We start from the raw sequence: 23115 nt of genomic DNA on the forward strand, positions 1-23115 counted from the left end.
AACACAGTGTCAGTACATAGTGTCTCTATTGTGCGTGGGCAGAGACTTGGGACGCATGGGTTGATCGTTTGCCCAAGTATATGACTGAGAATGGCAGGGTCAGGATTTGCATAAATGCAATTGAGTCCAGAAACTTTGATCTCAACACTTCATGGTGCTGTCTTCATAGGTAAAAGGGCATGGCACAACCCAGAAATCTCAGGTAATAGAAACATGAGTTGAAATCACAAGTACTTGAAAATATTTGAAGGCTTGAAGCAGAATACTGAGTGATGAGCTGAGGGCAGGAAAATAAGTCCACAGCATAAAAAGCCTCGGTTTGTATGTTACCCCTTGAGCAACGGGAAGCTATTGAAGAGTTTTGAGAAGGAAGGTGACAAGATAAGATTTGTGGTTTAGAACAAATGCTGTAGTATATGGGTCCTGAGTCAAAATAGGACAGATTTCATTCTGAAAGAATAGTTTTTGTGCATAGAAAGTATAAGCATCGTGAAAATTCTCAGAAAACATAAGGATTTGTATCAGATAGTTTATTGGGGATTTCTGTAAATCTTGAATATCACACAAGACAATTATTTCTGGTAGAGTCACAGTTATTATGACGCTCTTTGTAGACTGAGTCAGACTTTCCCTTGTTAAAAACCACTGGCTGTTGTTGAAGACAGAAGGGAGTTTTAGGTGAATCCCTGATTTCCAAGGATTTCACAGCAAAAGATTCAGAGAACGCCTCTTTAATTTAACATCATTTTGTTTTGAGTTCATATTTTTCTTTGTCATCTCTTAAATATATGTTTTAAAAGTATGAAAATAGTTCTAGATTTTCCTTTCTTTGATCCATGTAATTAATTTTGATTCATCAGTTTCAATATGTATGAGCCAGATTGCTTAATAAAAGAATTTTTCCCAACTCAAAATCACTTTCTCTAGTGCAGTTAAAATTGCAAATGAAGTGTAGAGTTATATTCTCATGTGTTAATGGTAATAAAATACAGAACTTAGCATTGCCAGGTTACATTTACTACATAGCCTCAAAGAGAATAAAATTCCAGCTATTGTTTGAAGACAAGATGGAAATCTATCCTCTTTATGGCAAGGATTAGTGGTCTCAGTTGAGTTCAATATCACTGTAACAAAACTGTAACAGCTGAAGTTTCCTCTCAATTTAACTCACCTTTGCATTTATGGAGAGAGCTTGCCATGCACCTGCCTGGAAGATGATCACTTGTAAAAAATGATGAAGTGATATCTCACATTTAGAAATGTTCCTTCTGTAGCAGCCTCGAGTTTCCAAAATTACTCTCCTTACAGATTGATGGCTTTTACATGGCAATATTTCAGGTTGTGGTGGAATATTTCATTCAGATAACGGTACAATCAGATCCCCTCACTGGCCTCAGAATTTTCCTGAAAACAGCAGATGTTCCTGGACAGTCATTACTCACCAGAGTAAACACTTGGAGATCAGCTTTGACAACAACTTCCTAGTCCCCAGCGGTGATGGACAATGTCAGAATAGCTTCGTGAAGGTTAGTACACTCGTTCATTTCATTGGAGCCAAGCTGGTTTTTTGAACATTAGTGTTTAAGCTAGAAATGATTCACGGTCTCTCAAAGTAAGAACATTTTGCTTCCGTGGATTCATTCCCTGGATGAAAAGTGAGGAAGTGAGAAACCTCTGCTGTTAGATGTTAGAATGTCTTTTCTTTCTTACTTTTCTAATAGATCCTAAGGGGAAAATGCCCTATATAATGTAGGGCACTGTCACAGGCAACATTTAAAGCATGCCACAAAAATTACAGAACCCTGAAGAAGCAGCTAAAGCCAGCCTCACCTTGGGCCTTAGGAGCCCACAGGCTGAAAAGACTGTGAAAACCCACGTAAAAATGATGAAAATGGCATCAGGAAAGCAAGTCTCTTTCTCTAAAGTTATAAATTCTGCTCATGTGGCATTGGCTTGTCCCTTTTCACTGACTTGTGACTCTGATGACTGTCTTAGAAATTCATTTCGTCTGTGCTATTTTGCTTCTTCTAAGTTATGTCTCTAAAAGGTGTACCTTCCAGAGAAAGAGTGCCTTATTTTTACTGTGCCTTTCCAGTGGAAATAACACTGGTCATGTTAGCCCTCCATTCATCTCTCTCATACTTACCACTTGCATATTCTTCTCGGAGCTAATTAAACAATTGGCCTTTAAGTTACTCAACTATAAAATGAAGAGCATGATTCCTTCTTTAGTAGGGCCATTTAAGCATTGGAGATAATCTAATGTAATAACATAGGTAGTGCCAAGTACTTGGAATATAAAATCACTTGATGAGTCCAAGTGGCTTTTATTGTCAGTGTTATTACTTCATATCATCTCTCCAATGATGTTTTATATCTCATTGATCCATGTTTACTGTTTAAATGAAAATCTCATATGTATGTAACATATGTATATAACAAAACACATTTAATATATAATTAATTGCTTTCTCCATGAAATAAATGAACTCTCTTCTCATGAAATGAGTCAATATCAAATATTCAGACTTAAGTAAAGCTTTCAAATGCTCTGGTTGTAAAACTGGAATGTGGGAAATGGCCCAGGCTCATTACTCCTCTGTATTGAATGGGGGTCCCTCTGACAACATCGGGCAAGCCCATTGCTGCTGGTGAGTGGGATGGATTAGGAACCCCGCCAAAAATAAGTGGGAAGTACTCGTCTTCTCCTGCTGGGCCTGAGATACCTGTTTCTGCCCAGAGATGCTGTGTGGGTGGGTGAAACCAGTAAAGGGACCCAACTTCGGCAAGTAGTCGCTGCAGGGAGCCACTTCACACCCGGAAAACTGAGATTCTCTTCACAAATCCAGAGACACCAGGGCAGGTGGGACTGGGAAAATGGATCCCAGTCACAGAAAGTGGCCCAGTCTGGGAAGCCTCTTTGTCCCCACAAGCCAGACATGCTCCTCTTCTGTCCAGAGACATTGAGGTACCCAGGGGCCACTGGTAGGGGAGAATTACTCTACCCTTTACCTCCAATTGGGAAACACACAGAGCCCCTCAGGTAGCACCAGCAAGAACTAGTAAGAGTCCCAGCAGCACCATTAAACCAAGCAGACCAAAAGTACACCACACAGATTCTGAACACTGAAGAGCCGCTGGAACCACAGCCCACAAAATATGCAAGACCACATGGAAAAAATAAACAGGGTGACTGCCTGCTAAAATAAAAGATTTAAATAGGACCTAAAGTCTCCTAACATAATAAATAACATGTCCAGGATGCAATCAGAAAGAAACATCAGGAATCAAGAACATCACAACTTGAAAGAGAAAAGAATCAAGTGATGTTGACGTGAGATAAATCAGATGTTGAAGTATATGACAAGAATGTTGAAGTAGATTCCATAAACATGCTTCAAAATCACTGATGAGTTTTCTTGAAACAAGTAGAAAATATCAGCAAAGAAATGGTGGTTACAATAAAGAACTACATAGCATTTACAGAACTGAAAAAACAGTATCAGAAATAAATAATTTGCTGAATAGGCTCAATGGTAGCATGGAAATGGCACAGAATAGAATCAGTGAACTTGAGGGTGGAACAGTGGAATTCACCCAATCTGAACAACAAAGAGAAAATACACTGAAAAAACAAACTAGATCAACACAGTCTTGTTTTATACCTGGAATTTTACATGTAAATTTATGATTCTGTGATTAATGTCTCTGTTTTTCCCTGGACTGGTAAGAATTGGTTTGATTTGGAATTTTGGTACTCACCGTTTATTTCCCAGCAACTGTTTTTTTGCATAAGTATATATGTCTGCTCACTTGAGGTGGCCAGACCAATTAAGTGACAGCCCAGGTCTACTTGGGAGTTGCCAACCCAGTCTTTGGTGAATGTCACACACTGACTGGATGTCAGCCTTTCATCAAAACGGACCTTACAGTTCAACACAGCCAAGGTGTGTTCTGATTTACTCCAGTTCATGATGATTATACATATTCTTGGAATTCATGCCCACTTTCTTCATGCGCCACAGTGTGCCTCTTGCTTGGTGAGGTTGTGCAGCTGTGACCACAGTTTGTTACCCTTTTAGGAGCAGGGCTGAGTGCCAGCGAACCCACCTGGCTCCTCTGTCTCCCTCAGCACCCGGGAAGCTTGGCTAGGTCAGGGCAACTAGAAGTTAGGAGGAAACTGAACAGTGATCCAGGAAGCTGGATTAAAAAAAAAAAATCACCACCCAGCTATGCAAAAAGGAATGCAGTCTCCTTAGAGAAGTCAAGAATGGGACATGCTATTTCAAAAGCAGCTTTAAAAAATTATTTCAACCCTTATGGAAGACAGTTTGGCAATTCCTCAAGGATCTAGAAATAGAAATACTGTTTGATCCAGCAATCCTATTACTGGATATATACCTAAAGGATTATACATCATTCTGTTATAAAGACACATGCACATGTATGTTTATTGTGGCACTGTTCAACAATAGCAAAGACTTGGAATCAACTCAAATGCCCATCAATGATAGACTGGATGAGGAAAATGTGGCACATATACACCATGGAATACTATACAGCCACAAAAAAGGATGAGTTCATGTCCTTTACAGGGACATGGGTGAAGCTGGAAACCATCATTCTCAGCAAACTGACACAAGAACAGAAAACCAAACACCACATGTTCTCACTCATAAGTGGGTGTTGGACAATGAGAACACATGGGCACAGGGAGGGGAACATCACACACTAGGGCCTATCGGGGGTGGGGGGCTAGGGGAGGTATAAGTAGTAGGTGGGGGGCTAGGGGAGGGATAGTGTGAGGAGAAATACCTAATGTAGATGACAAAGTGATGGATGCAGCAAACGATCATGGTATATTTATAGCTATGTAACAAACCTGCACGTTTTGCACATGTGCCCCGGAACTTAAAGTATAATTTTAAAAATTATTCTCCAAAGAAAATACTGCAGATTTGTCTGTGTTTTGTTTACTCTTGTGCTTAGTTCTGGATATGTGTGAGTGCCATTATTTTGAAACCTAAGTGTATTAAAATATTGATGGGAAACCCTAGAGCATTAAAGTTCTGTGTGTGGCCCTGCTAGGTGTGGGCAGGAACTGAGGAGGTCGACGAAGCCCTGCTAGCCACCGGCTGTGGGAACGTGGCTCCGGGTCCCATCATCATACCAAGTAACACATTCACTGCCGTCTTCCAGTCTCAGGAGGCATCAGCCCAGGGCTTCTCTGCATCCTTTGTTAGCCGTAAGTAGCCCTAAGAACCAGACCCAGAGGTCTTGGAGGGAATGTGGTTGTTGCAGGCAGACAGGGTTGGCTAAACCTGGGGGTCTAGATGGGTTTCATGAGATCTAGGGTGAGGATGAGTCACCTAATCCTGAGAAGACACCTTTCATCCAAATATCAGTGAGAATGGAACTGAATTGAGAAGTGATATAAAAGTCATGAGGGACACTAGCCAACCTCTAGAAATAAGCCTGGAACCCAGAGTGGGCTGATATTGGGTAGAAGTGCAGGTGGCTAGTTAGTTAGTAAGTAACCAGTGTGCCTGACCTGTGACACCTTGACCAGAAAATCCCCTGGGGGGCTTGAAACACATGCAGATTCCTGGACCTCACCCCAGACCTGTCTGAATTCAGAATTTCCATGAGCAACGTCTTGCATGTTTTAACTGTCATCCAGAGGGTTCTCATGCCAGTCAACTTTGGAAGCCACTTTCTTTGAGAATGTCCCTTCCTAATTTTGGCTAGGAAGGATAGATCTAATTCTAAAAAAATCCGTTGAGAATTTCTTTGAGAATGTTCCTTCCTAATTTCGGTTAGGAAGGATTTTCTAACTACTGTACACTACTAGATTACTGGGAAATGTAGCAGTGTTCATGTAAGAGAAGCAAAGGCGTGTTCCTGATGGCCAAATTAAATCAAGTAGCCACTCATGGCAAACCACTGTTTAGGAAAAAGTTTGAGAAAAGGAATTAGAGAAAATAATCCAATAGATGGGTATTTCCGACCTGAATCAGAGAGTGCTGGAAAGGGAGTACTGAAAGACAACCGCAGACGAGTTCTTAGTCTGCAAGTGGTCCACTGTGTAAGTGTGTGTTTTAATGTCAAGTTATTTAATGTGTATTGTGTGTGTTTTAATGTCAATTTAAAAGGATAGAGATATTTTCATGCTTGATAGATCAGAGAGTGAAGTGGATTAGTCAGTGGTTATATGAAAACAAATCATTTTTGTGGTGAAAAGACAGTTCTTTTTGTTTTCAAAACCAGGGATGCATGTAAGAATTTGATAAGAGTTGGTGTTAATAAATCCAACTATTTTTTAAAAGCAACCGTTGTTCTGGCTAGATTACAATGGTAACAAAAATAGCAATTTTCTAATAATAAAACATGTTAAAAACATTAAGTGTGTAAAGTACTGATCAGGTGCAAATCATTTTTGATCAGTTTTACTGGCTTATCTATGTGAACCATATTAGATCTTTGCTATTTTATCCTTTCTTAATACCTTAATATTAGGGGATTTACAGTGGATTTGTGGTAGTATTTCTAGGACTCAATCCATAAAACTGCAGCATTTTCTAAAAACATGTAATGTTCTTATTATGCACATATGTATGTTTTTAAATCAGAGCTTCATTCCCTTTGTTCGTCTTCCGTTTGGAATATCTCAGGGAACCATATCTCCAGAGAATTTCAGAAAATGTATCTTTCCTTCACTGGCAAAATAGATACCTCACATGAGAAAAAAATAGTCTGATGATGACTTTTTGTTCCCACATAGGATGTGGAAGTAATTTCACTGGCCCTTCAGGTTACATCATTTCTCCAAATTACCCAAAACAATACGACAACAACATGAACTGCACCTATGTCATAGAGGCCAGTCCTCAGTCAGTGGTCCTCTTGACTATTGTGTCTTTCCACTTAGAAGGTAAGTTTATTCTTCTTTAAAAACATTATTTTTAATTGACAAAAATTGTATATGTATGGTGTACCACATGTTTTGACATATGCATATGTTGCAGAATGTCCAAATCCAGTTAATTAACATGTACACTCACTCACAAACTTACCGTTTTTTGTGGTCATAGCCTTTAAAATCTCTCTTAGAAATTTTTAAGTATTCAGCAAGTATTCAAGTATTTCAGGTACTCAGCCTTGTTATTAGCTATAGGCACCATGTTGTACTGTAGATCTCCTGAACTTGTTCTTCCTGGCTGAAATTTTGTATCCTTTGACCAGCATGTCCTGGATCTCCACTCCCACATACCCCACCAGCCTCTTGTAACCACCATTCTTCTCTCTGCTTCTATGGGTTTGACGTTTTTAGATTCCACAGGCTACTGACATCATGCAGTATTTGTCTTTCTGTGGGTAGCTTATTTCACTTAGCATAATGTCCTCTAGGTTCATCCATGTTGTCACAAATGACAAGATTTCATTCTTTTTTAAGGTCAAAGAGTATTCCATTGTGTAGATCTACCACATTTTCTTTATCCATTCATTCATGGATAGACGCTCAGATTGATTCCATGTCTCGGTCATTATGAATCATGCTGCAGTGAACATAAGCGTACAGATATCTCTCTGGCACACGGATTTGATTTCCTTTGGATCTGTGCCCAGAAGTGAACTTGCTGGGTCATATGGTAGTTCTATTTTTAATGTTTTGGGAAACTGCCATGCATTTTTCCATAATGGCTTCACTAATTTATATTCCCATCAAGAGTGTACAAGGAAAAGTTCCCTGTTGTCCACATCCTTGCCAAAACTTATCTCTTGTCTTTTGCTCATAGCCATGGAAGATAGGTTTATTCTGAAGTGAACTCTAATTGATTCCTCAGAAATGAATGAGGAGTAAGTAGAGGCAGAAGTCTGAAAATCATCATTTAAAGAAAATATTGAAAATACAGAGTAGATTTAATGTAAACATGATTAAAATTTCATCCAATTCTTAAAGATTACAAGTATTATTCTATGTATTCCATCCAGAAGTAAAAAAAAAATAGTGAAAGAGCTTTAAGAACACAAGCATTGCATAAATTGCTTAAAGAAAATAAGTCTGAAACATTTTATGTCAATGTAGCTTTTAATTTATTCACTTGCATTTGAAGTTTATACACATACATGCACATACACACACCCACATTCATGCACATGCTGTTAACCAAACCAGGGAGAAAAACTGTCTTGTCGAGTCAGCGTAGGTGTTCAACAAATATTGAATGAGTGAGTGAATTAATAAAATTAATATATGTGCCCTGCTTTTATTAAATATTACCATGGGGCGTTCTTTCATCTGCTTCGTCTTGGCCATTTTCATCTTCTCAGTTCTGACTCCCTAGTGCCTGAGTTCCTGGCCACAAGCACCCCTCTCTGTCATTCTCCCACCCGAGGGAATGGGCTGTTGGCAGAGGGAACAGTGGATTTGCTGATTTGAGCTGGGTGTTGATTGACAGTAGACACAATTTGATGTTTAATGGATGCTATGACCCTGTGGAAAGGAAATCCCTTCAAATAGATGGGTATTTTCAACCACTCATAATCATATTAATAATTTTTTTTTACAAAGTAGCTTTCTATTTATAAACTACAATTTATCTACAAATTTGTCAAGCTACATCAGTGTATTTGAAATTTCTTACTCTTGTGTTAGCCTGTCATGGCAATGAATAGTTACGCTTTGCAAAATGTTCTATAGCGTTCAACATCTGGAAAATTTATGGTTTATAAACGTATAAATGACATGTCAGAACTCATAGTGGATAAATTTAACAAAGCCTTTCTTACTTAATCCTTTTTCCTATGACCTCACTGCCTCTTCCTACATCTCTGCAGCTGTAATTTTTGGCACATGTGTTTGCTTAAAATGATGCCAAGTATAAATCAACGTATGTCACTGTAAAAATGGAATATAAAGTATCATCTTTGCAACGTTTGCTAGTACAAAATCCCAGTACCGTAAAAAGATGCCCATGATGTATGAAGGCTTGAGGGAGGGTAAAATCGTTTGTATAAGATGATCCAATTTTCTTTTTAAAATAATATACGTGTGAATAAAATCTGTGAGGCTGTTAACCAGTACTTTAAGAGCTGTCACCACTGTGATAGAGTTACAGGAGATGCTTCTTTTCTCTCTTCCCTTTCTCTCTCCCTCCTTCCCTCCCTCCCTCCATTCTTCCTTCCTTCCTTCCTTCCTTCCTTCTTGCTTTCTTGCTTTCATTCTTTCTTTTTTTTTTTTTTTTTTTGAGGAGTCTCACAGTGTTGCTGGGGCTAGAGTGCAATGGCGTGATCTTGGCTCACTGCAACCTCCACCTCCCATATTCAAGCGATTCTTCTGCCTCAGCCTCCCGAGTAGCTAGGGTTACAGGTGCCCGCCACCATGCCCAGCTAATTTTCTGTATTTTTAGTAGAGGCAAAATTTTTGTATTTTTTGTATTTTTGTATTTTTCATTTATTATGTTGGCCAGGCTGGTCTCGAACTCTTGACCTTGTGATCTGCTTTCCTTGGCCTCCCAAAGTGCTGGGATTACAGGCGTGAGCCACCACGCCAAGCCTATTTTTTTTTTATAGCTTTTATATTATTTTTATAATTGAGGATGGTTATTTTAATAGCAGGGGAAAAACATGTGGCTTGGATTTTGTGTTTGTACTCATTAAGTTAAATAAACATGTGCATGTCACATGCCCATTGCCTTCAGACTAAGAATGGAGGCTGGTAATTGTACTATGAAGCCACAGAAAGCACTGCTGATACGAGTGGTATATGTATTATGATAAGGGACTCTATACTGACTTCAGACAGCTCCCTGAGCTCAACTGACCAGGTGGGATAAAGGGGAACAACCCTGGAATATCTCCGTGTAGTAGAGAGGAGGTGAGCACAGCATTTAGGATGGTTCTTAATGCCAGGTCAGCCACTTACTGCTATTCGTATGACTTTGTGCAAATTACTACACCATTTTTTCTGATACTTACTTTATATGTATAGCACTTGGCTCCGTGTGTGTGTGTGTGTGTGTGTGTGTGTGTGTCCAATATATATATGTATATATGTATAGTAGGAGTTCTGAAAGTCAGATAATGTTAGATTAAATGATTTCTGCTTCCACTAATGGATTTGCCAATCCTCACCCAGTTGAAGACTGATAATTTTCTAAGATGATATCCTTACGATAATGCCTTGTGGCATTTCCAGTGTTCAAGTGTTCAGCATTTTCAGACTGCTTCATGAGTAATTTCTGGCTGTAGATTCGTTGAATAATGGTGATTCCCCAAAAGGGCTACATTAATCAAATTTATCCTATAATGAGATTCTTATCCTTAACCATATCAATGCTGATATTTATCGAATACCATCACCAAGCTAGAGATTTGCTAGTTACTGTAAAAGTAACCTTTCCCCAGCCCTTCTAAAGTGAGCCTGAGGGATTCACTTGCAGAATATTGTGATTAAACTGAGAATTGCTCTCCAGGAAGGGCATAGCTTTAGTGAAGGAGCCTTGGCCTTTCAGCTACTTTAGTCACTTGGAACTGTTTCTGAGAGACTCTGTTCAAATGGCCAGGCATTTCTGAGCCCAGGATCCCAACGGAGCCAGTGTTGACTTTGGTGATTATGAAGATTCTAGATCTGTCATCTTTGTGGACCTTTAGCACAAAAGGTGAAATTGGCAAGGAAAAGATGTGCTATCCCAGGCTACGAAATACTGTGAGGAAACATGCTTGTCCCTTCATTGCAACTAAACATTGAAAACTGCTTTGGGAAGGTTTTACTATGAAGGGAAAAATACAGATTATTGAACCGCATGCTACTGTTAGGTTACAAAGCCTCAGTGATCTACTTTCTGCTTACCACAAAGTAGGTTGTTCTAAGTTTAATGTTGGTCTAAATTGTTCTAACTTTCTTATTATTTTTACATTTCAATACTAGACATTCCATGAACTATAGACTATTGATGTTTGCCCTTATTTTGGAATCTGGTATTATTAAATAAATGCTTATTTTATTTTCCCAAATCTCGAACAGTCCCCCAATATATTTTGTGTTCTTGTTATTCAGGTGGCCAACTAGATGCCCTTGGTCTGCTAAAAAAAATTATACATCCAGTTATTTTGTTTCATAGATAAAGCACTTCACGAGGCACACTGAAGCAAGACAGTGTCTTCTAAACCTTGATTATTCTTTCATTAAAATTGGATAGTAACATTAATGTGCCTTGTTGATAATGAGGAATTTAGAAATTCTCAATTTAAAAATCCTACTTGCAGTAAACGGCAAACTCATTTTTTCTCAGATCCAATAATTCTTGAAAATTATTGGAGGGTGAAGCAGGACCAAGCACATGAGATGTAAGCACCAAAGGGACAAATGCCTTTGCTCATTTTCCTCTAGAGATGGCTTCAAAGCCCCAGGAGGAGTGGGCCCAGATTCACACGTCATATTTGCCTAAATTCTCTTTGATTAATTTACAAGCACCAGTTAACAGATTATCTCTAATAGAAAACTTAGAGAAAAAAGTCAAAAAAAAAATGAAATTAGTTCTAGATTTTTCTTTTTCACTTTTTTCCCCGTCAAAAAGCACAATAAATGAGTTTTGGCAGTTTTCTTTATTACCTCCTGTTTAAATTTTTAAAAAAACGATATTGCTCCACTACTGTTTCTTGCCTTTGCTTTCTCAGTTGTTTCTAAATAATTTAGAATGGACTCGCATTCCACATTACTTTAGAAAAAAGTGGGCAGTGGTCTTCTTGAAATGTTTCCTGTGGATGTTTTATTCAAATTGGCAGAGCACTAGAGCAGATGGTGTAGCTTCTGTGAAACCCCTTGTTTTCCTGTGTTACATTCTAATTTGCATTGTTTGGCCTCCGTGCGCAATGGAACTTAGCCGCATGCCACACGTGCTTCCCCTCCTCTGAATCATGCCTCCATTGAGGAGACCAGTCTCCAGAGTTAACCAGACAGAGGATAGATCTCAGTCACTGCTGATTTTTTTTATCTAACGCAGTGTTGGGATATCTAGAACTTTAGAATATGGTATGTGTGTAAATTACTTAATGCCAAGTAACACTCATATCTCATTTTCTTGCATATTACTTTGTTCATATTAATTTTTGATATTTTCTTGAACTTTAGGTAATTTTCCCAACTTGTGACATTATGTACGTGTTTGATTTCTTATGAACAAAATTTGAAAGGGTATAACATCCTACCTTAAAGAAATCACTACTATAAAGGATACAAGAATGTTTTAATCCATGAAATAAGTTGCCAGATATTACAACTTTAACATTTTACTGAATCAGGCTTTGAGAAAAAGCAGACTGTCTTACATGATTGGTTTAGTTAGTTGATATTCGATTGCCATCTACAAAAAAATCTAAAATCCCTTTTCAACTTCCTCTCTATTTCCTCAGCAAACTTCCTTATTGTTCAATATAGACATTTTATACATCGTTAATGAGTTTTGATTACGTCTCGTACCACTGCCATTTCGTAAATGAACTTTCTGTATTTCAACTAGTTTCTTTAATCAACTATTTGGCAACATAATCAAGTATAAATCACACTTTACCTCTGTTTCACAGCCTTTTCACAGTTTTCTAAGACTGCCACTTTGTCTATATCATTATCCCAATAATTTAACAATTAACTCGTTAATACTTAAAGAACACATGAATAGCAGCCTATTTGATCAAATATGGGACCAAGAATTCAATCCAGCATCGGCAATTTTTCCCTGCATTCTGTGATTTTGGTTTTATAACTTGACATATTGTTGCTAAATAAAGATATTTCTATAACTAATGCTCAATTATTTTATTCTCAAACTCATCTACTTTGAATTTTTTAAATTCCGGTGGAGTTATTGATGTCTTAGAGACAAATACTGAGGTCATAACTAAGGCATGTAATTTGGCAATATTCAAACCATGAATCTGAGTTTAATTTATTTCTTTTTTGTCCTCTTTTTCCAACATCATTTTGCTTCTAATTACACGAAAAGGCCATTGAAGGTCTTTCACATTTTCAATTTGTAGATTTATGTACAATTAGAAATATTTCTATTCCAGGGTTCTCACAATAAGGGAATTCTTTGAGGTTCATTTAAAAATGTATCTCTTGATACCTCAGGATTTCTGCAGGCTGAATAGAAACTTAGCCAAGCAGCTGAATGTGTTCTTAAAATGATTTAAGAAAGGGTGGGAACTCTTTCATGTACAGATGTATATTTTTAAAAGTATTTGTCAGAGTTCTTTGGGTGGCAAATTATCTTCAAGTAGCTTTGATATAAAGTAGGATTTATAAGAAAGATACTGGGTGATTTCATCTCATGGTAACCTGGCTTCCCTTCATGATTTCCCGTATAGTATCCTGGCTTCCTTCATGTGTCAGGAAAGAAGGCTGCAGACATTTTTCAGGTTTAATATCTTTGGCTTCTACCATTGACTCTTACTCAGTTGCAGTTTGAATACCTCTGATTGGCCCGGATTGGGTCTGGTGCCATGCCTTGCCATTGATCAACTGGAGCAATCAATCAATCAATCAACCATGGTCAGGATGGTAGGGTTGTATAAACAATAGCAACAGTGACTCTAATCATAAAAATATCTACCATAGCCAGTAGGAGGTTTTATAGCACTATTAACAGGAAACTTAATTCAACCTGGTTTAAACACAAAGGAGCAATTCATTGGTTTTTAATTCTGGAAGGTTTGAAAGTTGGGTGTGCCTCAGATCTCTTAATTCAGCATTTTAATTATATCATCAAATATTTGACTGTTTCTGTTCATACTTTGTGCTACTGCAGTGTGAGCTTCACCCTAAGGCTGGCTCCTCTCATTGCTGTAGGGTTGCTGTTCTCACAGTGGGTACTTCTCACCCCCATCAGAAAGAGAGATGGCTTCTATCCCATGGTATGCTAGAGTTGGCTTGCACCATCTTGCAAAAGTCAGTTTTGCTCATCTATTCCTATTCTGCATTTAATGGCTTGTCAATAGCTTGAGATCGGTTATGGTGGGAGTATTTGCACCATGGAAATTGGCAAATTCCATAAATCCCTCAGAGAGTTGGTTTTTATATTTACCAGCAAGTTGCCTCCAATCCAACTTCCAAACATCAAACAAGGGTATTGAAATTCACCTTTATTGGATTGGGTTAGGTCACATGCCCACCTTTGAACCAAGGTCAATGGCCAGGAGACTTGAAATTATAAAGCAAATGTGCATAATGATTTTGTCAGCATGCTCTTACAGGAAGATATTCTAATAGCAAACAGTATGTTTGATTTCAGAGTCCGCTATGCCATAGTATGTGCTTATATAAAATAATGTCCTTTTGGTCATTCCCAATGGGGAATTTGTAAGTAGGTACATCTCATGTGTTGGGGTGATGTGGATCCTTAGATACCTGTTTAAGTTAGCATCTCCATGAAATAGAAGTGTTTTGCTCTTGTGATTTGTAAATGAAAATGGGAAAAATAATTCACATCATTAATCATCAGAACAAGTAAAATTAAATATCACAGTGAGGTACTGTTGGCATCCCTGCAGAGCACTGGAAGTCCCACACTTTTCTGGTGAGAATGTATTCTGCTATAACCACTTTGAGGCATATGTGGGCAGTTTCTTTTAAAATTAAATACATACCTAATTTGGGGGACAATAATTTCACTTTGAGTTATATACCCAAAAGAATAGAAAGCATGTGCCCACACAAAAACTCATACATGAATGTTCATAGCAGCATTACCCATAATAGCCAAAAGGTAGAAACAAACTAAATGTCTGTCTGCTGATGAACAGATATACAAAATGCAGTATCACTATAAAAAGGAATACTATTCAGCCATGAAGAGGAATGACGTACTGACACATGCTACAACATGGATGAACCTCAAAAAATTACATTAAGTAAAAGAAGCCAGCCACAAAAGGTCACATATTACATGATCTTATTCATGTCCAGAATAGACAAATCCATAGAGACAGAAAATAGTTTAGTAATTGTCTACGGCTGGGAGAGCCGTATACTGGAAAGGTGAGACTGGAGTGATTGTTAATGCACACACCATTTTCCTATGGGGTGATGAAAACACAGAATTGGGAAGAACGTCAAATGCCTAAAATGCTGTGGGAGAATAGGTCGGCAACACCCATCTAGGGATCATTCGATAACCTGAAAAAGAACCTTACCTTAGTGCAGTATCTAACTTCTAAATACTTATTCTGATGAAATAATGAAAAACTTCCTCAAATGTTTATGTATAGGAATGTTTGCTTCAACAATATTTTCATTTACAGAAATGTGGAGGATATAGGATTTCAAGCAATTGGGGATTGATGGAACATGAGATGGCACACCTATATGTTGGAATTTGATATAGGCATTAATATTTTAGGTTGGTGCAAAAGCAGTTCTGGTTTTTTCCATTTCTTCATAATTATATAATGTTTTATTTTATTTTATTTGAGATGGATTCTTGCTCTGTCATCCAGGCTGGAGTAAAGTGGTGCAATCTTAGCTCACCACAACCTCCTTCTCCTGGGTTCAAGCGATTCTCCTGCCTCAGCCTCTTGAGTAGCTGGGACTACAGGCATGCAACACAACATTCGACTGATCTTTGTATTTTTAGTAGAGCTGGGGTTTTTGCCATGTTGGCAAGGCTGGTCTCGAACCCCTGACCTCAGGTGATCTGCCCGCCTAATCCTCCCAAAATGTTGGGATTACTTGTGTGAGCCACCACACCCAGACCTAATATAATGTTTTAGAAGAATATTTAATCATTTAATTTCGTATTAATACAAATTAGGTTACAATATGGGTGTCATTTCATATTATTAAAATTAGGTATGATCCCAGTTAATATTTTGACAGTATATGTTCACCTATAAAAATCACTGGATATGTTGTAGTAGTAAATGTCTTTTTAATTTCTTGTTTATTTTGTTTTATATTTTTCTTTGGGGGATGGAATGCTGGAGCATATATTTACATAAAATTAGAAAACAAAACAACAATATATATTTATAGTCCTTAAACTCTTACACTACTATTGTTTATGTGAACATCTAAAACGGTTGTTCAGTAAACATTAAGGAATTTCTAATGATATCTCCATGGTAGAAGACCCTTATCTGGACCTAAGCTTGGAGCAAGTTTTCTCAGTAGCAACTCTGTTGACATGTTGGGCTAGGTAGTTTTTTGTGGGTCCCAGAGGGTCTGGGTTGGGAGCTGCCCTGTGTGTGGCAGCATCTTCGGCAGCATCCCTGGTCTCTGCTCCACTCTACAGTCTGACAGCAAAAATGCCTTCAGATAGTGCCAGGTGTTCTTGGGGAGACAAGTCGGACCCTCGTTTACAGTCACTGAATTAAACGAACCATTATATAAAGAAAGGAAATTCTGAATTGTTTGAAAGTGGAATGTTTCTGTTGTGAAGTTTTACCTGTTTTCTCATACCTGTGTTTGTTTCCTGGTTAAACATCTTTTCAACAGGAAACCAAGTTAAATATCTCTTGTTTCTCATTGTAATTTTTATAGTGACTGCATGAATTGTCCTAACATTTTTGTTTTTATGTTTACGGTATTAATTGTGTTGGTTCTGATTGTAATATGGTTGTTCCATGCCTTGTCCAGCTCGTTCAGCTGTCACAGGAAGCTGTGTCAATGATGGCGTGCACATTATCAGGGGTTCCAGCGTCGCGTCCACCCCGTTGGCTACCGTGTGTGGGAATGAGATGCTCGCACCCCTTGCCATCGCCGGGCCAGTTCTGCTTAACTTCTACTCTAACAAGCAAATCACAGACTTCGGATTCAAGTTTTCCTATCGGATAACCTGTGAGTGGCCATAATGACAGAATTTGGAATTTTCTTCTTTTCTGGGTAATTTATACAAGGAGTTTTCACTGTGATTCATACAGCACCAATTTGAAGATTCAGAGAATTTAAGAGAAAAAAATGTCAATGAGGTTCATGGTTAAAAAAAAAAAAAAAGTACACATTTTGTCTTAAAAAATAAAGGACCTTTTTCATGAACTTTGGCTAGCACTACTCTGAATATCAAATGAAGAATTGGCATTCATTTTATAATTTAAGTTAAATAAACACTACTCTCTGGGAGGCCGAGGCTGGTGGATCACGAGATCAGGAGATTGAGATCATCCTGGCTAACACGGTGAAACCTCATCGCTACTAAAAATACAAAAATTAACCAGCTATGGAAGCAGGAGCCTGCAGCCCCAGCTACTTGAGAGGCTGAGGCAGGAGAATCACTTGAACCTGGGAGGCGGAGGTTGCAGTGAGCCAAGATTGTGCCACTGCACTTCAGCTTGGGCAACAGAGCGAGACTCCGTCTCAAAAAAAAAAAAAAAAAAAAAAAAAATTCTGCTATTTTTTTGTATTTCGTACCTTACACAAAGTTGCCTGTTAGTCCAAATTTTCCAGATGCCTGTTTTATTTCCCCAAGTCATTTTGCTAACACAAAAATTAGTATTTTATAAATTTAGAAGAAATAGAAGAGAATGTCTTCACAGTCTCCTAGGAAATGATTTTTTAAAACACTATGCAAAAAGCACAAGCTCTAATGGAAAAGATTTACAGTTCAACTATGCTATAATTTACAGTTTCTCTGTGTCAAAGGCAAAGTGAAAAGAGGAGCAGCAGGCTGGACAGAGGCATTTGCTGGTACCCAGAAAATTCTAAGGTTGCATTTCTTGATCTTGAATAGTCTTTTTCCCTCCTGCTTGGTTAGTTTGCTGACAATACGTATACACAATCAATGGACATCTCAGCTGCAGTGAAACTGGCACACACATCTTGTGGCATCTTTCTTGGGTCTGTTTCATCTTTGCTCCACCAAACCCATTGCTAAAGGTAGAAAGCTAAATAGTTTCCTTTTGAATGAATCACTGTTCCCATCCACAGTGAAGACTAAAATCACGTATTTACTTCTGAAAAGGGCCTCCATAGTTGGTTCACATTAGCTGCTGTCTGCATCCTGACTCCCACAGTTTCTAAAGTATGATTCCATACGGCTTTGCAGGCTGCGCAATTAACATTTCCTCTCCTGTTGTCTTGTTGAATAAAGAGAAGGATTGATTTGTTTTATTCTTTTGGCACAACTGCTGCTTAGGAAAGGTAAACTCCTGCTTTATACTCTTATTCTCTTTAATCCCTCATTTTCCTACAAGGAAATAGTCAAGATTCAATATATTCTAGTGTAAGAGTCTCACTTAAAGAGTGTCATTGATGTTAAGACTTCAAATCCTGAAACTCTGCAAAGATAGGAATTATTTAGGCCTTGATAAACTTCCAGAGACCACATAATTGTGTATAAAGTGAGAAGGAGTGACAGCCACCCATATCTGACATGTAATTCACTTACAGATGGACCCAGGGGTCTGAACACACAAGTACTTACAGGCACATAGAGAAGAGTACTCCCTGCAGGGCGGGCTCAGCTGAGGCAAAAACAGTAATGAAATAAAGAGCCTTACATGGCAGCCACAATTTGTTCCTCATTTCTGACAGATGAGGTGAAGTGAAACGTGTCCATTAATAGTGTGTGTATAAACCATAGAAATACTCCAAAATGCGTTAACCCCATTACAATGTTAGAATCATAAAATAAATAGACATAGGTCTTTTCACTACAGTGAGAGTGGTCATCAGATGGCACAATCTGATCCTCCTTATATGTAAACCCAAGCAAAAATAATAATTGTATATTGTTGATAAGATGGCTTTATTACATGCTTATGTCTGTCATTTTATTGACTAGCTCGCTGAGCTATTAATTGCTGGAATCCTCTTGCTTCTTGAGGATTGAGAATCAGTGATACTAACACAAATTGGGTCAAGTTTAGTCCTCACCAGTCTCACAGCTACTGCAAAGTAACAGGACTGAAGAGCTATACATTTGAGCCCCCAGAAGGCACTAAACTGGAAAGTTCCAAAAATGATTTCCAGTACTTTACCTTATAATATTCTATCCCTGACAGAGGAGAGGTGGGTCTCTGTTATTTCAGATTTCCAGGTCACAGGCTTTCCTTGACCTTTATGCCCGGAACAGCGTTCTGCCTGCCTTTTCCATAATTTGTTATGCTGTCAACTCTCAACCTGTCAATGAAATACAGGAAAGAGATGGTGACACTCCAGCAGGTGACATGTTCCTTCTCATCATGTTCACTCTGGCCATTAATTTGACGCAGAATGATTCCTTTCCTTTCCAAGATGTGCCTGTAAATAGTCTTCCCTGTTTCTTTTCTTTCTTTTTTTCTTTTTTTGAGATGGAGTCTCACTCTGTCGCTAGGCTGGAGTGCAGTACGCGGTCGTGGCTCACTGCAACCTCTGCTGCCTGGGTTCAAGCGATTCTCCTGCCTCAGCCTCCCTAGTAGCTGCGACTACAGGCACACACCACCATAGCCACATAATTTTTGTTTTGTTTTGTTTTGTTTTTTGGTAGAGACAGGGTTTCACCATTTTGGTCAGGATGGTCTCGATCTCTTCACCTCCTGATCCACCCACCTCAGACTCCCAAAGTTCCAGGATTACAGGCGAGAGCCACAGTGCCCAGCCATATTCCTCCCTGTTTCTACCCTCTTGCTGTCTCTTATTTTCCTTCCTAGTGAAAATCAGAATTATTTGTAAACACAATGAAGGGAGATATAAGTCACTTTAAGAAAAATAATAATTACCTCTTAGGGAAAAATACACAATAGTATGGAGTATCTCAAAATCATTTTCCCATGCTGGTACTAATCATGGTTCTCTTGTCTTCTGTTGCAGCCTGTGGTGGTGTGTTCAATTTCTCTTCTGGAATCATCAAGAGTCCTGCCTATTCGTACACAGACTACCCAAACAATATGCACTGTCTGTATACCGTCACCGTTAGTGACAACAAAGTGATTGAGCTCAAGTACGTAAGACAAATTGGCTTTCTTAAGAAAATCCTTTGAGCGTTATTTATGGAAGAGCCATTCCTCTATTGACGGAGAGCACTGGTGCTCGTTGGCAGTCTGGAGGGAAAGCTACATGGAGAAGTGAGGTTCCTGGATGATAGTTCAATGTGGGAAAGGACACTGCGCCCTCCACGCAAGCCGGTAGTAACTAAGGGTGAAAAACAAGCACTCGCTAGTTAAAACAGTCATTATAGTTTCCCAATGTGTGCGAAGGAGCATCATTAAATGGATTGTCCAGGTATAATGCCACCTTGAAATCAAAAAAGAGGAAGGGCAAGAGAAAGCAGGTGCCATTTGTTGAGTATTTATTATCCACAAAGAACTTTGATTAACACTTGCCATAATTGTCTTATTTTATTCTTAAAGCAGTCGTATGAGGTATATATAGATTATAGATTGGGAATTGTATAAATTACTCCGATTTCACTGATGAGGAAACTGAGGCTCAGAAGGGTCAACTCACTTTCCAAAAGTAACACACACATAAAGAGTCAAAACCTGTATTCATGCCAGGCTTCCTCCAAACACCATGTCCTCGGTGTTTCCTGACACTATGTCTCAAAGGATACATTTTTTTTTTTGAGACAAAGTCTCACTTTGTCACCCAGGATGGAGTGCAGTGGCACAATCTCGGCTCACTGCAACCTCTGCCTTCTGGGTTCAAGAAACTCTCCTGCCTCAGCCTCCTGAGTAACTGGGATTACAGGCAGGCACCACCATGCTGGTTCATTTTGTATTTTTAATAGCGATGGGGTTTCATCATATTGGTCAGGTTGGTCTCGACCTCCTGACCTCAAGTGATCCTCCTGCCTTGGCCTCCCAAAGTGCTGGGATTACAGGCGTGAGCCACCACACCCGGCCTCAAAGGATACATTTTTTAACTGCTTAAGAAATCTATTTTTATTCCTGTATCAGAACACCTCTAAACTGTTGCTATGAGAGATGGCATGCGTCATTGGTCAGTTTCCCCCTCAGTCTTACCTATTCCCAACACGGCTGATGAGGGCGATGCAGCCTCCCATTCTCTGTCATGATAAAGTCCAAGACTGTTTTCACTGACAGCCTGTTTCAGTAATATACGGCATGTGGTGGGAAACTCTGCAAGGTAATATAGTTTATGGTCATATAGGACTTTCTGTATAGACGCCTGATGGGCTAAGATGACACCTACCTACCTCCCCGCTCTTTGTCTGTGATCACTTTCTGCCCTAAAGATTCCATACTCCCTGCAGTTTTCTTCCAGAGACCTCATGTGTCAGCTGACCCTTGAACTAGACATCTTTCATCAAGTCTGATTTGGTTCCTGTGTCAGGCAGTAAGTGTCCTGTAGGCTGGACCTCAAAGAAAACTGAAGGTCCCACCTGGACTATTTGTAGGAAAACAGAGTGGCCTTTAGGTCCTGGGGACAAAAGAAGAAAAACTGTCAGACGACCGGGAGTGGGAGGCTCATGAAGTACGTGGAAGCATAAGGAGAAGCTGTTCGCCGCTGTGTCTCGTGATTTGTTTTTTATACCTGTGGGACTATCGCCTTGTTCTGTTCAGGTTGCTTTAACCTGGGTGGCTTATAAACAACCAAAGGCTGCAAAGTCCAAGGTCAAGGCAGATTCACAGTCTGGTGAGCTCCCGTTTACTGGCTTATAGAAGACACCTTCTTGCTGTGTCTTCATGAGATGGAAGGGATGAGAGGTCTCTCTAGGGCCTCTTTTATCAAACACTAATCCTACTCATGAGGGCTCCTCCCCCATGACCAAATCACCTCCCAAGGCCCCGCCTCCTAATTCCATTAGCTTAGGGAATGTATGACTTTAGGGAAACACAAGCATTTCAACCATGGTATGTATACACACCAACTCATAGTGATATATTCTCTCTGTCTCTCTGCATATCTGTGTGTGTGTGTGTGTGTGTATATATATAATCTAAATATATTTTTTCAGTTTTCAGCCTGGTTCCTGGAGCTCACCAAAATCAAATTTACATCTGCATGTTTATTTTATTTTATTGTACTTATTTACTTATTTATTTGAGACAAGGTCTCACTCTGTCACCCAGGCTGAAGTGCAGTGGCATGATGTCAGCTCACTGCAACTCCACCTCCTGGGTTCAAGCAATTCTCTCATCTTAGCCTCCCAAGTAGCCAGGACTATAGGTGTGTGCCACCAGCCTGGCTAATATTTTCATATATATATATGTGTGTGTGTGTGTGTGTGTGTGTGTGTATATATATTATATATATATATGTATATATATATATATATATATAGAGAGAGAGAGAGAGAGAGAGAGAGAGAAAGGGGGGAGGTTTGCCATGTTAGCCAGGCTGGTCTTGAACTTCTGACCTCAAGTAATCCACCTGCCTTGGCCTCCCCGAGTGCTTGGATTATAGGTGTGAGCCACCACACCTGGCCTACATTCTGCATGTTTAGAAAAGTATTTATTGTGCACTAAAAGCCTACATTTTATGAAACAGATAAGATTCTAGGTGTGATAGAAGATGCAGACATGTTTTTTTTTTGTTTTTGAGATGAAGTCTCGCTCTGTCACCCAGGCTGGAGTGCAGTGGCATGATATCAGCTCACTACAACCTCTGCCTTGTGGGTTCAAGCATTTCTCTGCCTCAGCTTCCTGAGTAGCTGGGATGACAGGCACCTGCCACCATGCCTGGCTAATTTTTGTATTTTAAGTAGAGACGAGGTTTCATCATCTTGGCCAGGCTGGCTGGTCTTGAACTCCTGACCTCGTGATCCACCCACCTCGGCCTTCCAAAGTGCTGGGCTTACAAGGATGAGCCACGGCGCCTGGCCAGACATTAATAAAACATAAATCCTTTTACTAAGTCTCTCAAAAGATTCTGGCAACACAAGTTTTCCTGTCAATGGGCTTTTTCAGATCTCTTCTGTGCTCTCCTGGGAAAATGATGTAAAATACACAGCCAAAGCAGATTTAAGTCCTCTTAGAAACTCAGATTTTTATCTTTTTTTTGTGGATTGTTACTGTGGAAAAGAAATGTGGTGTCTATAAAGAGTTAAGATGAATGCAGTGTTATTGGAAATTATCTAGCTATTGTTCCTCCCTCATGTTTTACAATAACATTAAATGTTATATGTGGTAAAATAAAATCAGTACTTTTTTCATCTTGTTCCTCATCAGTTTGAAAAC

At 39.1% G+C, this 23115-nt stretch overlaps 1 protein-coding gene across 3 annotated transcripts in view; it reads left to right on the forward strand.

Moving 5' to 3' along the window:
• Positions 1–23115, forward strand: part of CUBN (cubilin) — a 288396-nt gene that overhangs the window by 220650 nt on the left and 44631 nt on the right. For 2 of the 3 annotated variants that reach the window (XM_003930638.4, XM_074404977.1), the window contains 5 exons: positions 1339–1526; positions 5089–5245; positions 6782–6931; positions 16634–16834; positions 19784–19913. In XM_003930638.4, coding sequence (XP_003930687.3) covers positions 1339–1526; positions 5089–5245; positions 6782–6931; positions 16634–16834; positions 19784–19913 — 826 coding nt within the window. Of the gene's footprint in view, positions 1–1338; positions 1527–5088; positions 5246–6781; positions 6932–15300; positions 16597–16633; positions 16835–19783; positions 19914–23115 lie in introns of those variants that run through there. The other variant, XM_074404979.1, reaches the window with a different exon arrangement.

Source organism: Saimiri boliviensis, chromosome 8 (genome assembly GCF_048565385.1).
Source record: "Saimiri boliviensis isolate mSaiBol1 chromosome 8, mSaiBol1.pri, whole genome shotgun sequence".
In the NCBI taxonomy this organism is placed as follows: domain Eukaryota; kingdom Metazoa; phylum Chordata; class Mammalia; order Primates; family Cebidae; genus Saimiri; species Saimiri boliviensis.